This window comes from Phyllostomus hastatus, unplaced genomic scaffold (assembly GCF_019186645.2).
Source record: "Phyllostomus hastatus isolate PE091 unplaced genomic scaffold, TTU_PhHast_1.1 phas_scaffold_39, whole genome shotgun sequence".
Classification (NCBI taxonomy): Eukaryota; Metazoa; Chordata; class Mammalia; order Chiroptera; family Phyllostomidae; genus Phyllostomus; species Phyllostomus hastatus.
In genome coordinates this window covers 14013804-14030348 of record NW_025334028.1, presented here as the reverse complement: position 1 = coordinate 14030348, position 16545 = coordinate 14013804, and the positions used below count along the sequence as shown (strand labels likewise).

General features: G+C 35.4%; 1 protein-coding gene across 1 annotated transcript in view; it reads right to left on the bottom strand.

The window, feature by feature from the left end:
- MMRN1 (multimerin 1) overlaps nucleotides 1–16545 on the bottom strand; it is a 66467-nt gene that overhangs the window by 32780 nt on the left and 17142 nt on the right. Inside the window, exons 2-3 of the mRNA XM_045819942.1 lie at nucleotides 12959–13078; nucleotides 7846–7952 (exon numbers count right to left, since the gene is read on the bottom strand). Of these exons, the coding sequence (XP_045675898.1) occupies nucleotides 7846–7952; nucleotides 12959–13078 (227 nt within the window). The remainder of the gene's footprint in view (nucleotides 1–7845; nucleotides 7953–12958; nucleotides 13079–16545) is intronic.

Below are 16545 nucleotides of genomic sequence, written 5' to 3'. Positions count from 1 at the left end.
CACAAGGTCCAGTGTCAAGAATAGAAAGGCGGTAACTGAAGAGTTAAAACCTAATTTTCTAATGACCTTAGGGTCAAAAGAATTTAAAATAAATGTCATTATGTGATCTGGAAAAATGCTGTTTCTTTACAAACAAGGGAAAAGAAAGTGATATACTAGAGAAAGTCAGATTAGAAATAAAATCTAAAGAGATTAGAAAAAATTAAATCAATGACAAGTCATTTTCTTTTTTTTTTTTAAAGATTTTATTTATTCATTTTTAGAGAGGGAAGGGGGAGAGAGAGAGAGAGAGAGAGAGAGAGAGAGAGAGAGAGAGAGAGAGAGAGAGAGAGAAACATCAATGCGCAGTTGCTGGGGGTCATGGCCTGCAACCCAGGAATGTACCCTGACTGGGAATCGAACCTGGGACACTTTGGTTCCCAGCCCGCGCTCAATCCACTGAGCTACGCCAGCCAGGGCTGACAAGTCATTTTCTTTAGAAAGAAGAAAAAGAAATTGAAAGGGATAAAGAATAATATATAGAAGTATTGAATGAAAATCTCTGGTTTTTTGGTTACTAATTTTTGGTGATTCACTCCTCATTATGTGGATACATAATATATATGAAATAAAAAAGTTCTCTGTAATGTAAACTTTTGAAAAGACTAATTTAAAAGAAAATAAAATCAGAAAAAAAATAAATAAAAGAAAACAATTAGAAAAATACTTCAAATATTGAATGACAAAACTAATGTGATTTAATGCATGCATTAAACTTTCCCTTTGCTCTTAGCTATAGTTATGTTTAAATTAATTGCTGTAGGAGGAAATAGGTTATGGAACTCTTAACTTTAAAAAAAGCAGTAAACATCACACAAAAATCTTTGGGATTCAATTGTCATATGAACTTCTTTTCTCTGGAAATCATTGGACGGGGTCCCTGCCAAGGCTGTTAAAAACTTGAAATGTCTGTTTAACAAATTCAGTAGTTTGTTATCTTTTTCCAGCTCTGTTTGTTGACCTGGGTTCAATGCTTGCAATTATCCCAATTTACTGCTCGGGATTTAGCTGGTGGAAAAGTGCTGATAGAATCTCTGACAGTGGAGTCACTTTCCTGGAACTTTATCCTGGATGATTGATGCTCTTTATTTTTTCATTTAGCAAACTTTCTGTCTTCCCAAATGTATTCTCTACCACAAGGACTGCCACAGGTCCTAGGTTTTTGAGGCAATCTATCGCTTCGTGCACTTAAGCACAGACCTTTGCTTTGTCCCATGGGGCATAGATTTCTGGTCCTGCCTAAGAAATAGGAGCTGAGACAAAAAGGCATTTACTTGTGAACTTCAGATTTTTAAATAATTTGATATATTTAAAAAGTTGGATGGCTTTTTTCTCTTCTCCTAATACAATTACTCTTTTCCTTGCACTATAGACTTAGAGAAGAAAGCAAGGTTGGCAAATGTCAAGAGCTGCAGCTTACATATTAGGTGAATTTTTTTCCTCCCTCCTCTCCTTGGTTCCTTCCCTTCCTCCTTCCTTCCTTCCTTCCTTCCTTCCTAATTATACAGGTGTTATTTGTGAATGCTTTTTTTCCCCAAACCTTTTAGACAAATGGAGGAAGTCATTAATGGCAATTCAGTAATGAAGAAGTTTGCTCTCTCTCCCTTAGAACCAGAAATGTTCCTGTGTAACGACGAGAGGTTTCCAGCTGATCCTGCAATATTAAGTGAATGCTTGCGTGGTAGAGTTCAGTACATATATCTTTACTGAGATTTAGTAGTTAAATTGAATAAGGCAGTTTGGAGCGACAAAGACTTAAGGTACATGGGTTTTTTTTTTATGAAATCTTGTGATTTTATTGAGCAATGTGTTTACAGGAGGTGTTCTTTCTTAAAGGACATTAATCACCACTTGGAAGAATCAGATAGGCAAAAATACAAGAAATATAGGGCTTTTTTCTGTTTTAAATATTATAACTTTCATTTCATATTAATTTAAGTAATATTTTAAAATAATCTTATTGGAGAAACCCTATTTTAAAAGTGTTAGTTAAAATAATTGTTACATAATTTATTGAATTTTTCACAGTACTTGTGAAATGAAATGTTTTCATACACTCATAATGTATGTTAGGGATCAGTTATTCCAATAACTGAACAATTACATTTTTTCAGCATTTAGAATATCTGTGATAGACTTTATATAAGCATAATTTTATAAAATACTTTTTTTACTGTTTCCTATATAGATGATCTGACTAAAGCTGACTGGATTATTTTTTAAGAGATTTGCAAAGAAGTCTTTCTTTTTCCTCTCTAATCTAGCATTATTTGAGCTTAAATTCCTGTTCTTCATGGCATTAGAAAAAGCCACAATTTCCTTGTTCTACTTCAATACAGTATAGAGACACCTACTAGGAAAGCACATTATTGTAAATTTTATAAAGGGGTTTAAAAAGTGTTGTTACTAACATTTCAAAAAAAATCTCAGGTATTATATCACCAAATTAAATCCCTTTCTGAAGACAAACAATCTGACCTTCAAAAAGTATAACAAATGTAAAATACAACAAAACTATTACATTGCCATTAGATTGATGTTCCTCCTTTCAACAAAGTTCTATTCACTTAGACTTTTTAAAAATTGGTTTCCTTTTGAAAGTATGACTAATATTTTAAATAAGCTAACCTAGAACTTATTACAAGAATTTGGTTTTCTGAGTTACAGCAAAAAGGTCATATGTGAAAGTTCAGTAATCTTATAAACAGCACATTGTAGAATAAGACACAGGAAAGTTGTCCCATGGATTTTGAATTACCTTGTCCCTTCCTAACAGGTTCCGGATGGACATATAGAGGCAGAGGGAGAAAGAAAAAGACAGACCGGTACTGAGTAGAGAAGTAAAAGAGTATAGTTGTTAGCAGCTCCAATTTATTTCTATCTATTAATCACTTTTTATATAATTAAAAAAGATCTTCCTTCTGCAATATAATTTTAAAGGGAATCATTATTTTTATTTTGTTAAATTTATTTTGTTTGTGAGGAGGAAACTTGCTGAGAAAGCAGGGATTTGTGAAATTTATGTAGTATTTTATGATTTTCTGTGAATAAACTAGTCTCCTGATGTGAAGGACTAGCACTGAAGTAATTATCATGATAGTTACATAACCAGGCTATTCCACACCCTTGAGGGCTCTGAAGAGATTTAAAGATGGATCGGCTACACTGGTTATTCTTGCCATACATGGGGCCACTTGTCATTTGAGACAGCTTGGAGAGTGTTGTCAAAAGAAACCTGACAAATTTTTCTCCCGTATAAGAATAAAAGACTGTTGACACATATATAAAGTGGATAAAAGGGGGGGCTTGATATGTAATTAGATGAGAATCAGAAGGGGAAAATGTACAAAAACAAAACAAAACAAAACAAAACAAAACAAAACCCTGGGATAGATGAGATCATGAAGAATTGTTGAAGGGACAAAGGCATGCAGGAGTATTTGATTCTACCAGTGCATCAATCACACTAATTAAAAATTCAACAGCTTTTACTGCAATAAAATTGAAGAGCAGGCTGGTCGGAATATTGTAGGGAGCAATTAGGTTCTTTTGGAATTGCAATGATATTAGAATTAAGTGCATGAGAATATCACATAATGGGCATACTTGTCATCAGAAAAGGATTACAATAGAAAAAAAAAAGGAGCTTTCCACAGCAGATTAATCAGAAAAATACCTGAATCTGAAATTCTAATTATAGTATTGTAACAGAAGATCACAGTCTTGGACATTATTGTTCATGGGGATTCAAGGTAACAATTTATAAATCTAGTATTAAAGAATTCATAGGTTGCTGCCACTTAGAACATAAGGTGTCACTAAACAGTCAAAACTAAACTATTTGAATTCAATTTAAGTATTTCACATAATACTGTGAGAAAAGGGAAATGACAGTACATAGTAGACATTCAAAACTGTCAACCAGTCTTGCTTCTTGTGTGTACATTTATAATACTGAAATTCTTATTTGTTTCCTTCCTTGGTGTAGATACTCTATCATAGTGATTAATAATCGATTAGAGTTGACGCCTTTACAATATGGGCTTGAACGGTGCAGGTCCACTCATAAGTGAATTTTTTTCAATAAATATACAGCTGGCCCTCTGTATCCTCTGTCTCCAACCAACTCACGTGGAAAACAGTATTTCTGAGTGGTGCAGAGGGCCCACTGTATGCATTTTATTACTCCACTTCACATAGGAGACTTAAGCATCTGAGCATTCAGGTATCTCTGTGGGAGTCCTGGGACTAATCCCCTTGGAGTACTGGAGAGATGACTCTGGTTCAGTTAGCAGGGGAGTCAAAAGTTATACATGGATTTTCACCTATGCAAGGTGTTAGCTCCCCAAACCCCTGCATTGTTCAAGGGTCAACTATAGTAAGTATAAAAAAACAAAACCTGAAGCAGCAGCAGTCTCTATCAGCCAGAGCCTACCACATCCTTTGCCATGGACTTTGCTCCCTGCCACGTATCTGCATTCAGCCTCTCTGCACAAGGATGTGTAATGACTCTAAATCCCTAGAAACCCAGGCTGTGAACAGAGACCTGAATTTCTAGAAAGCATAATGGAATTAATATTTCTAAGAAATCTTTCTTCATATGAGAAGAGAAATATAAAAACCAATTTTAGGCTTTAGAAATATAATTCTAAGTACTGCCCAGACCTTTTAGCCATCTGTCAAATAGAGACTATAAATAAATATGTTTTACCACTGTGAGCACATCTGCACATCTCATGGAAGTCCAGAGTCCTATGAACATAGTGTCATACTTGGATTTGTTAAGAATATGCTAAATGATATTGTTCCCAAATATTTTGGTATAGATAATGTTTTCTTTAAATGTTTATTTTACCTGATTATAAATGAAGTACATATTCATGCTACACTATGAAAATATATTATTTTTTTAACATCTCTGAAAATCAGGCCAGACCTGGAACAAATAGCATTGCAATGAAATTTTTCTTTAGATTCTCATTGAATTGGGCTAGAAGAACCATATATATTATACCTACTGAACTGTAGGGTTCCTATTGCTTTTGTATTACAACTTTCTTTTTTCAAAATATGAATCATAATGGTTTCTCCACAATTACATTAATTGTTAATTGCAGTCTCCTAAACAGCTGATTAAATTCCCCACCATTGTTAATGGCCTTTGTTGTAATATTCATCCATTTAAAATATGAATGCTGATGCCATATACTATTTTTCAAAGGGAATTTGTTTAAAGCCATAAGCAAAGTACTAGTCACACGGATATTAGGTCACAGCAGGTTACTGTGTGTTTTATCAGCTTTGCCACCGGAAAATCCTTAAAATCTCAGTTGAAAAATGGCTTCATTAGGATTTTTTTTAAAAACCAGAATAATTCACACCATATTTGTATGTATTCTTTAAAACTGGATTTCATTTATAAACAATATTATTTCAAAAAATTGAACTGGATGAAAAAAGAGGATAGCTTTTTTATTATATTTTTAAAGGGTCATATTGAAGACTATACTTCCAGGGATAATTTCTATAGTTTATTACTAAAATGGATCATGTCAACAGAAAATCAAACTGTATGGAAGTCCAACAAGCAAGGAATTAAAGAAGAATCATTCGTCCAGACTGACAGAAGGGGTGGAGCCAGGAAGTCAGTGGAGAGGACTCTTGGCAAAGTTTCAGCTAGAGGACTGGGGAAGGTGAGGTGGCAGCCAGAGGACCCAGTGAGGTGACAGCTGGCAGACCAGGTGGGCCCACATTCACATGCAGATAAACTAGGAGGAACGACAGGGGAGTGAGACAGACCATGCAATCCAGGGTTCCAGTGTGGGGAAATAACACCTCAAAACCTCTGACTGAAAACACCAGTGGGGATTGAGGCAGCAGCGGGAGAAACTCCCAGCCTCACAGGAGAGTTTATTGGAGAGACCCACAGAGTTCTAGAACATTCACAAACCCACCCACCTGGGAATTAGCACCAGAAGAGCCCACTTTGATTGTGGGCAGTTGGGAAAGTGACTGAAAACTAACAGAGAGAGGAGCAAGCATCATTGACCCCTCTTGGACCCCTCGCCAACATACACCTCACAACACAGACATGGGTTGCCCCACCCTGGTGAATACTTAAGGCTCTGCCCCTCACTATGTAACAGGTGAGGAGACAAAAAAAATGGCCTAAATGAAAGAACAGATCAAAGCTCCAGAAAAAATACAACTAAGTATAAAAAGGCCAACTGATTAGATGCACAGTTCAAAACTCTGGTAATCAGGATGCTCACAGAACTGGTTGAATATGGTGATAAATTAGATGAAAAAAATGAAGGCTATGCTAGATGAAATAAAGGAAAATGTACAGGAAGCCAACAATGACGGGAAGGAAACCAGGACTCAAATCAATGGTGTGGACCAGAAGGAAGAAAGAAACGTTCAATCAGAAAAGAATGAAGAAACAAGAATTTAAAAAAAATGAGGAAAGGCTTAGGAACCTCCAGGACATCTTTAAATGTTCCAATATCCAAATCATAGGGGTGCCAGAAGGAGAAGAGGAAGAGTCATATTGAAGAGTCAAATCATTATTTGAAAAAATAATGAAGAAAAACTTCTCCAATCTGGCAAAGGAAATAAACATGCATGCCCAGGAAGCTAAGAGAGTCCCAGATAAGTTGGACCCAAGAAGAAACACAAAGAGACATCATAATTAAGTTACTCAAGATTAAAGATAAGGAGAAATCTTAAAAGCAGCAAGAGAAAAGGAGACAGTTACCTACAAAGGAGTTCCCATAAGACTGTCAGCTGATTTCTCAAAAGAAAACTTACAGGCAAGAAAGGACTAGAAAGAAGTATTCAAAGTCATGAAAGACAAGGACCTACATCCAAGATTACTCTATCCAACAAAGCTCTCATTTAGAATGGAAGGGCAAATGAAGTGCTTCCCAGATAAGGTCAAGTTAAAGGAGTTCATCATCACCAAGCCCTTATTATATGAAATGTTAAAGGGACTTATCCAAGATAAAGAAGAAGATAAAAAATATGAACAGTAAAATGGCAACAAACTCAGTTATTAACAACTGAACCTAAAGCAAAAAAAAACAAAACAAAAGTAAACTAAGCAAACAACTAGAACAGGAATAGAGCCACAGAAATGGAGATCACATGGAAGGTTATCAGTGGGGGAGGGGGAGAGAGGGGGAAAAGGCACAGAGAAGAAGAAGCATAAATTGTAGGTAGAAAATAGACAGGGGGAGGTTAGGAATAGTATAGGAAATATAGACTCCAAAGAACTTATATGTATGACCCATGGACATGAACTAAAGAGGGGGAATGTGGGTGGGAGGGGGTGTGCAGGGCAGAGAGCAATAAAGGGGGAAATGTGGGATAACTGTAATAGCATAATCAATAAAATATATTTAAAAAAATAAAAATAAACAAAATCTTTAAAAAATAAAAATTAAAAAATTAAGAGTCATGTCAAATAACAATTTGTTTAAAAATTAAGATTTCTGTTATTTTACTAAGCCATGCTTCTATAGCATATACTTAAGCAAAAAGTAACATATTTGATCAGATGTCCATTCATTTATCATGTAAAACTAACAAAAGTGAAAGGGGAATTTTAAAGAATAGCTTGAGATTTGGGGGTGTGACTATTACCTACTAAGTTAGGAAGCTCTGAAAAGGACCGGTCCTAATAGTTTGTTTAGATATTAATTAACTGGTTCAAAGAGGAAAATGCAGCTTTACTGGAATCAGTTGCATATTCTTCAGAAGTTTTATGCTTCTAATTATTATAACAAAATTCATATTAGATGATACCTTTTAGCTGACATTTTACTCCACTGAATCCAGGACAACACTTCCATTGCAATGAGGTAACGATTTTATGTTGCATCCTGTAGACGGTATTTGATATCCTTTGAGATCTAGAGAGGAGAGCAAATGGAGGAAATGGATTATTTGTCTCACATTAAATTATCAGCTGGAATAATGAATGTAAAGTGTTTGGGATGGTTACTGGAATATATTCAATAATAAGCATTCTCTGTTATCTGTTATTATTATCATTACTATTATTATTATATTTATCATTAATATTATTTTCAATCTTTGGTTTCTTTAAACACACTACAAAATATACTAAAGATCATATTCTTTGGTATTTTTAACTTATACCTACCATTATATTTCTAAAGATATAACTTTTCCCTTGATAATGGTCTTAATGAAACCAATATTAAAAGTTATTTTACTTTCAATTTTTAAATAGTTTGTGGGGATAATTTATTTCAATTCTTGTTATTTCTTATGTTGTTATAGTTAAAAGGATCCTTTTTACTTCTGATCAATATCAAACAACTTATAAGAAACTGGATATTAGCGATCTAACTGAAATAATGATTCTCACTCTGACTTTCAACCTGAACTTTCTCATTTCTCAAGTTTTTAAATAATACCATCTATTATTTCTTCCATACAGTACTTCTCTCTGAGAGAGAATGTGGAAGGGAAAGAGAGAAAGAGACAGAAGGAGATAGGGAGTAGAGAGAGGGAGGTCTAACATGAGAAAACATTTCTGAGAAGAAACCATGAAAGGGGAAATCAAGAAACTATAAGATTTCTTTAGCAATATATAAAAGGGGACACATTTAAAAATCTGAAACTATCTTCTGGAGGGCAGGCCCCTTGTAGTACAGGCTTTCCCCACTATGTGACTGTTCTAGGAACCCATCTGTGGCCAGCTGGCATTGTAAAATGCCACATCCAGCTTCAGTGATTTTTTTGAAGACTCTTTGAAAACATTTGCCCATTTCATGATGGGTGACTTATGAGCACACCTGCTCACGCCATGCTGAGTGTTCAGCAGTTTCAGAACAAAAACTGCATGACCCCCATGCTTCCCCCTCCCTATTTGCTTAGTCTCACCCCAATCGACCATTCTTGCTATTGTTGCCCCAATGAAAAAAGCCCTCAAAGGGAGATGTTTTACTGATGTAGAAGAGGTGAGGAAAAAATAGCAAAAGCACTAAAAGGCATCAAAATTGATGAGTTTGAAAACTGTTTTGAGCAGTAAAAAAAAGTCTTGATAGGTGTACTGCATCAAATGGAGAGTACTTTGAAGGTAACTGAAGTTTAAACATGTAAGAATAAGTGCACATATTTTTATAAATAAATTCCATTTTGGGGTATCTCCCCTCATAAATAGTGACTGATATAGTGATTGCAGATTCTATGTACATAAATGCAAATATTTTTATACTTATGACTTCAATATTTAGCTAATATTTATCCAATGAGTCTATGAAATTGGTATACATTATTTTGTTAATGTTCATATGAGTTCTATAAAGAAAACATTATTATTACCCTGATGTGCTAATGAGGAACCTGAGGGAAAAAAAGATGAAATATATGCACAAAGTTTCATATCTAAGAGATCAAATGGGGGCTTTAATTCACATGGTGTGGTTAACCTCTCCTGTGTGATCTAGAGTTTTCATGTACATGTGGAGATGCTGTTGCTACTTTCCTGAATGAATCTTGATTAAGTGGAGGAAATGTTTTATAACAGATTTGGCTTTGCTTTAGGATACTTAGATTTTAATTTCTGCTTCAGACTTGAGAGGTAATTAAAAATGTGTGAAGTTATTTAATTTTAAGATGAACCCTAAAGTTCTGGCTAAGAGAGGGGTGTAGGTAGATATGCTTCACTTCCTTGCACAACAAAAAGAAGGATAACAACCAATTTAAAAACAAAAAACAACCAGAACTGCCAGAAAATCAAACTGCATGGAAGTCCAACAACCAAGGAGTTCAAGAAACATTCATCCAGACTGGTAGGAGGGGCAGAGACAGGCAGCCAGGGCAGAGAGGACTCACAGCAAGGCCGGGGCTGGACCAGGTAGCCCCATATTCATGTGCAGAGAAGCTGGGAGGAACTATTTGGGAGCAAAACAAACCACACAAGCTAGGGTTCCAGAGTGGGGAAATAAAGCCTCAAAACCTCTGGCTGTAAAAATCTGTGGGGGTTGTGGCAGCAGGAGAAACTCCCAGTCTCACAGGAGAGTTTGTTGGAGAAATTCACAGGATCCTAGAACATACACAAAACCACCCAGCCAGGAATCAGCATCTAAAAGGGCACAATCCACTTGTGGGGAGTGAGAGAAGTGACAGAAAATGGGGCAAGAGCTGAGCAAATGGCATTTGTCCCCTCTCTGATCCCTCCCCCACATACAGTGCCACAGTGCAGTGAGGCGGGTTGCCATGCCCTGATGAATAACTAAGTCTCCACCCCATAACTATAATAGATGTGCAGAGATAAAGAAATATGTCTCAAATGAAAGAAAAGATCAAAACTTCAGAAAAAGAACTAAGTGATAAGGAGATAGTCAACCTACCAGATGCAGAGTTCAAAACACTGGTAATCAGGATGTTCTCAGAAATGACTGAGTATGGGCACAAAATAAAGAAAGAAATCAAGGCCATGCAAAGTGAAATAAAGGAAAATATAAAGGAACCAATAGTGATTGGAAGGAAATTGGGACTCAAATCAATAATTTGGAACAAAAGGAAGAAATAAACATCCAACCAGAACAGAATGAAGAAATAAGAATTCAAAAAAAAATGAGAAAGGCTGAAGAATCTCTGAGACAACTTTAAACATTCCAACATCTGAATTACAGGGGTGCCAGAAGGAGAAGAGGAAGAACAAGAAATTAAAAATTATTTGAAAAAATAATGAAGGAAAACTTCCCCAATCTGGCAAAGGAAATAAACATGCATGCCCAGGAAGCTAAGAGAGTCCCAGATAAGTTGGACCCAAGAAGAAACACAAAGAGACATCATAATTAAGTTACTCAAGATTAAAGATAAGGAGAAATCTTAAAAGCAGCAAGAGAAAAGGAGACAGTTACCTACAAAGGAGTTCCCATAAGACTGTCAGCTGATTTCTCAAAAGAAAACTTACAGGCAAGTAAGGGCTAGAAAGAAGTATTCAAAGTCATGAAAGGCAAGGCCTATATCCAAGATTACTCTATCCAACAAAGCTCTCATTTAGAATGGAAGGGCAAATGAAGTGCTTCCCAGATAAGGTCAAGTTAAAGGAGTTCATCATCACCAAGCCCTTATTATATGAAATGTTAAAGGGACTTATCCAAGATAAAGAAGAAGATCAAAAATATGAACAGTAAAATGGCAACAAACTCACAACTATCAACAACTGAAGCTAAAAAACAAAAACAAAAGACAAACAAAGCAAACAAGTAGAACAGGAACAGAATCACAGAAATGGAGATCACATGGAGGGTTACTAGTGGGAAGGGTTGGTGCGGGGAGAGTGGGGGAAAAGATACAGGGAATAAGAAGCAAATTGGTAGGCACAAAATAGATAGGGGGAGGTTAAGAACAGTATAGGAAATGGAGAAGCAAAGAAGTTATACGTACGACCCATGGACGTGAACTAAGGATGGGGGATGCTGGAAGGTAGGGTGTGCAGGGAAGAGTGGGAGAAAATTTGGAAAATGGGACAACTGTAATAGCATAATTGATAAAATGTACTTAAAAATATGATCTCTAAGGTTCAGTCCATCTCTAAAAGTAGGCTAATCATTTATTTCTACTTATTTCAGTAAATTATATTCAGTAAATAACTGTCCAGTGAAATATCATCTCCAGTCCTGTAGCTAGAGATAAATACAAAGTAAGGCAGTTGGAAAAAGGACTCTTTGGAGTTTATAAGGACAGATTCAAACAATTAGTTGCATTATTGTTGGAGTTAATGTCCCTGTTTTGGCAAGTGAATTTCTGGTATTGTGGCTCAGACATAACGGATGAGAAAGTGACAAACACTGCACACAAATTGAAATAGTGAGCAAATGGAGAGATGCCTTCAAAGGTGGAGAAAGATAAGTGTTCTGGTTGTTCCAAGAGATTAAAAAAAAAAAAGAAAGCTCACCTTGAACTCAGAGGGGTGGTACGATACAGGTGTCTGTGGTAATATTTTCATTACTAAAGAATAAACAAGGTACTCTTTGTACCTCATGTTGACAACGAAATTGTCACAAAGGGATTAAATGCTGAAAGCAGAACTGGAGCTCAGCTCTCCCAAATCCCTGAGATGTGCTTAGCTCTCTGGACCACGAACTGTAGTAGCTATTCCTCCAGGGACTAAGAAACACCTTGACTTTATATATTCTTACTGCACGATGTTCCAGATTGCCGATGTGTCAGATTCATTGCCTGAGTTATTTGTATGACAATTTGCATAACATTAGTCATCATGAGCTGAATAATAATTTTAGTTTTTATTGCAGGTTCTTCTGAAATATGCCCAGCTGAGCCACTGTGACTGTATGAATTTGGAGAATTTATCAGTTACTCAGCCTTACATTTTAGGACAATTACATAGATTTAAAGAAAAAATTTAAATGAAAACTAAACAACATGGGTCATTAAAATAGACACAAGAAGAAAGGCCCCACTGAGCTGCTTTGTTATACATACTTGCAATTGGTGGCTTTCCAGTTGCTGTCTTATCTGTATATAGAATGAAACGGAAATCAGGGATAAACCTTTAAAACCGTATATGAATTTCAAAGGAAATAAAGGATATGATAGTTGATAGAGGTATTGAGTACAAGTAATAGTGGTCATAAAAATAGAAACAAGCATGAGAATTAACATTTATTGAAGGCTTACAAAATACCAGGCACTAGCATAAGCATATTCTTGCATTATTTCAAATATTCTAAAAACATGCCCAGGAGGCAAGTATTATTAGTATCTATATTTTACTTATTCAAGATCATACATCTAGTTTAATGTGATGAACCTACTATACATGTGTATCTGGAATGATTAACTTTTTCTCTATATTTCAGGCCCTACATGATTATGATGCAAGAAATTACCATTTTCAAAAACCATGACATACCTCTGGGGACAGAAACCACTGTTCCAGCCACAGGGCCCTCTTGCACTTGGAACGTAAGTAACTTGGTTGTCCATTATCACTGTGGGAGACAATCTGGTATGTACATAAGCACACCAGTTCCTAAGGAAGAGAAAATTTTTATTACAAAAAATAATGGTCAAACAATTCTTTTTATCAAAATTATTTTCATAGGACCATATCTATTACTACAGTACTACAGATCAAATACCTTGAAATATTTATAAAATAGCTTAAAAAATAACTAGAGATGTTAAAAAACACATTTGTTACTGCATTACTGTACTCATGAAAAGTAAAGGAACACTGGGAGATCGAAGTAAGTTAAAAATAAATCACCCCTGGCTGGGTAGCTCAGTTTGTTGGATCATTGTCCCATACACCAAAAGGCTGTAGGTTCAGTTCCCAGTCAGGGCACATTACTAGGTTGTACGTTCCATCCCTGATTGGGGTATGTATGGAAGGCAACTGATCAATCTCTCTCTCTATATATTTCCTTTCCTGCTTCTCTAAAATCAATTAAAAAATCCTTGTATGAGGATTTAAAAAAAAAAGAATAACTCAGAAATAAAATCAGAACCTGTGTGATTTAGCTGAAGCTAAGTCAAAATCCAAGATTGCCCTTATGGCAAGTATCAGTATTATGACTGAGATTGACAATTCAGACCTAAGTTCATTATTTCTATATAATAACACATTGTATGTAGTGAGAGAGAAGTAATGAAATAAATTGTGTAAGGATCAAAAAGAGGAAAAAATAACTGTTTTTAGCAGCAGAAGATATGATGATGAAAAAAGAAAATATGAAATAGTCTAGATACAAATGATTATCATGAATAAGAGAGTTCAGCAATGTAGATAAGATCAATATAAAAAATTTTATAACTAATACAAAATGTAGCCATATCTTTAAGATCAGTACAGTTCCATATATGAATAAGAAATTTTAAAAAATGTTTACAATAACAAAAACAACAATATTATCTTACTAAATCCACCAAAAATTGTAAGATTTAATATATGAAAATTTTAAGCTTTATTGAAAAGCCAAAAAATACCCAATTTCTTATGTTCATTTATAGGATAATCCAATGTAAAGATATCAATTATCCTAAATTTAATAATTGATTCAATGCACTTTTATTTTTATTTTTAATGTGATCATTTCATTTCCTTTTTTTTATTATGGTATATTATATTACAGTTGCCTCAATATTTCCCCCTTTGTCCTTCTCTATCCAGTCCCCACCCCTGCTCCCACAGTCACTCCCCACACTGTGGTCCATGTCCAGGGGTCATTCATACATGTTCTTCATCCAGTCCCTTCCCCTTCTTTCTACCACTCCCCCCTCCCCCACCACTCTGGTGGCTGTCAGTCTGTTCCATGTTTCCATGTTTCTGGTTCTATTTTGCTCATTAGTTTATTTTGTTCATTAGATTCCTTTTACAAGTGAGATCATATGGTATTTGTCTTTCATTGACTGGCTTATTTACATCAACAGAACAGAATAGAGAACCCAGAAATAACTCAGGTCTCTATGGTCAATTAATATTTGACAAGGCATAAGCATACAATAGAGTAAAGACAGTCACTTCAATAAATGGTGTTAAAAGACTTGTACTGGGTCATGCAAAAAATTGAATGTAGGCCACCAACTCACACCATACATCAAAATAAGCTCAAAGTGGACAAAAGACTTAAAAATAGGTTGTGATACCATAAAAGCTCTAGCAGAAAACATAGGCAGTAACATTTCAGATATCCCACGTAGCAATATTTTTGCCGATACATCTCCCAGAGCAAGGGAAATAGAGGAAAAAACAAACAAATGGGACTATATCAAATTAAAAAGCTTCTGCACAGCTAAGGAAACCATTATAAAAATGAAAAGAGAACTGACTGTATGGGAGAACATATTTGCCAATGAAACACCAGATGAGGATTTAATCTCTAAAATGTAGAAAGAACTCATATGACTCAACACCAGAAAGACAAACAATTCAATTAAAAAATGGAGAAAAGACCTGAATAGACATTTCTCCAAAAAGGACATACAGAGGGTCCATAGACACATGAAAGGATACTCAACATCACTAGACATCAGAGAAATGCAAATTAAACCCACAACGAGTTATCAACTCACTCCTGTCAGAATGGCATCATTAACAAATCAACAAACAAGTGCTGGTGAGGATGTGGAGAAAAGGAAACCCTAATGTACTGTCGGTGGGTGTGCAGACTGGTGCAGCCATTGTGGAAAACTGTAAAACTTTTCTCAAAAAATTAAAAATGGAACCACCCTTTGACCCAGCAATTCCACTGCTGGGAATACACCTGAAGAATCCTGAAACACCAATTCAAAAGAACCTATGTACCCCTATGTTCATAGTAGCACTATTTACAATAGCCAAGTGTTGGAAACAGTAGATGAGTGGATTAAAAAACTGTGGTACATTTGCACAGTGGCATACTATGCAGCAGAAAGAAAGAAGAAATTCCTACATTGTACAACAGCATGGTTGGAATTGTAGACTATTATGCTAAGTCAATGCACTTTTAATCAGCCTTAGTCTGATACAAATTTAATAAGCTTATTTTATCATTTTATGTGGAATAAACTAAAAACATATTCTAGAAATTTCTGGCTCTGTCCATACAAAAGCATCAGATTTACCTCCCCTTGGTAAAGATTATAAAGCTGGACAAGATATATAAACCAACAGTTTTCAGATATTAGACAACAGACAAAGCAGTGATGTGATTATTTCACGAAGGGACACACATGCAGGATTTTAAATCCATATTCAATTTAATTTTCTGCCTGGGAACAATTTTCAAGTTGCATCTTTGGGCAGACCCCAAAAGAGAGAGAATACTGGGTGAAGAAAAGAGAGACCTGAGTTTGGGCCTGCTGAAGTGGTTAGAATGTCTGGCAAAAGTTATGTGAGATAGGGGCAGGTCATTCTAAAAGTCAACACTGGTGTTCCTTACATCTTGGGCTGAATACTGTGCTTGCAAAGAGTAGCCTTTACAAGGCTTGCAGAGAACATTTTAGGGAGCTGCATGAGCTGAACTGAGGTCTCAGATATCACTAAGTAGTGGAGAATTCTGACCAGCCAAGGAGCAAAGTTCTTACTGAACATTCCTCACCATTTACCTCAATAAATGAAAAAATTATAAAATGTTTTTGAAAGAATTTAAAGGCAGTCTAAATGAGTAGAAAGTTTTCATCAATTGGAAGACAATATCGTTAAGATGGCAACACTTCCCAAACTAATCTACAACTTCAACATAATTCAGATCAAAATCCCAGCTACCATTTTTGCAAAAATTTAATGTTGTTTTGAAAATTTATATGGAAATGAAAGAAACTCAGAATAGTCAAAATGGTACTGAAAAAAAAGGACTAACTACTTACATTAGTAGTTAGAATCTTACTGCAAAGCTACAGTAATGGAGACTGTATTTTACCTGCATAAGGATAAAGTACAAATCAATGGAATAGAATTTAGGGTTCAGAAATAAACTTTATGTTTATGGTTAATTGTCTCTTGACAAGGGTGCCAAG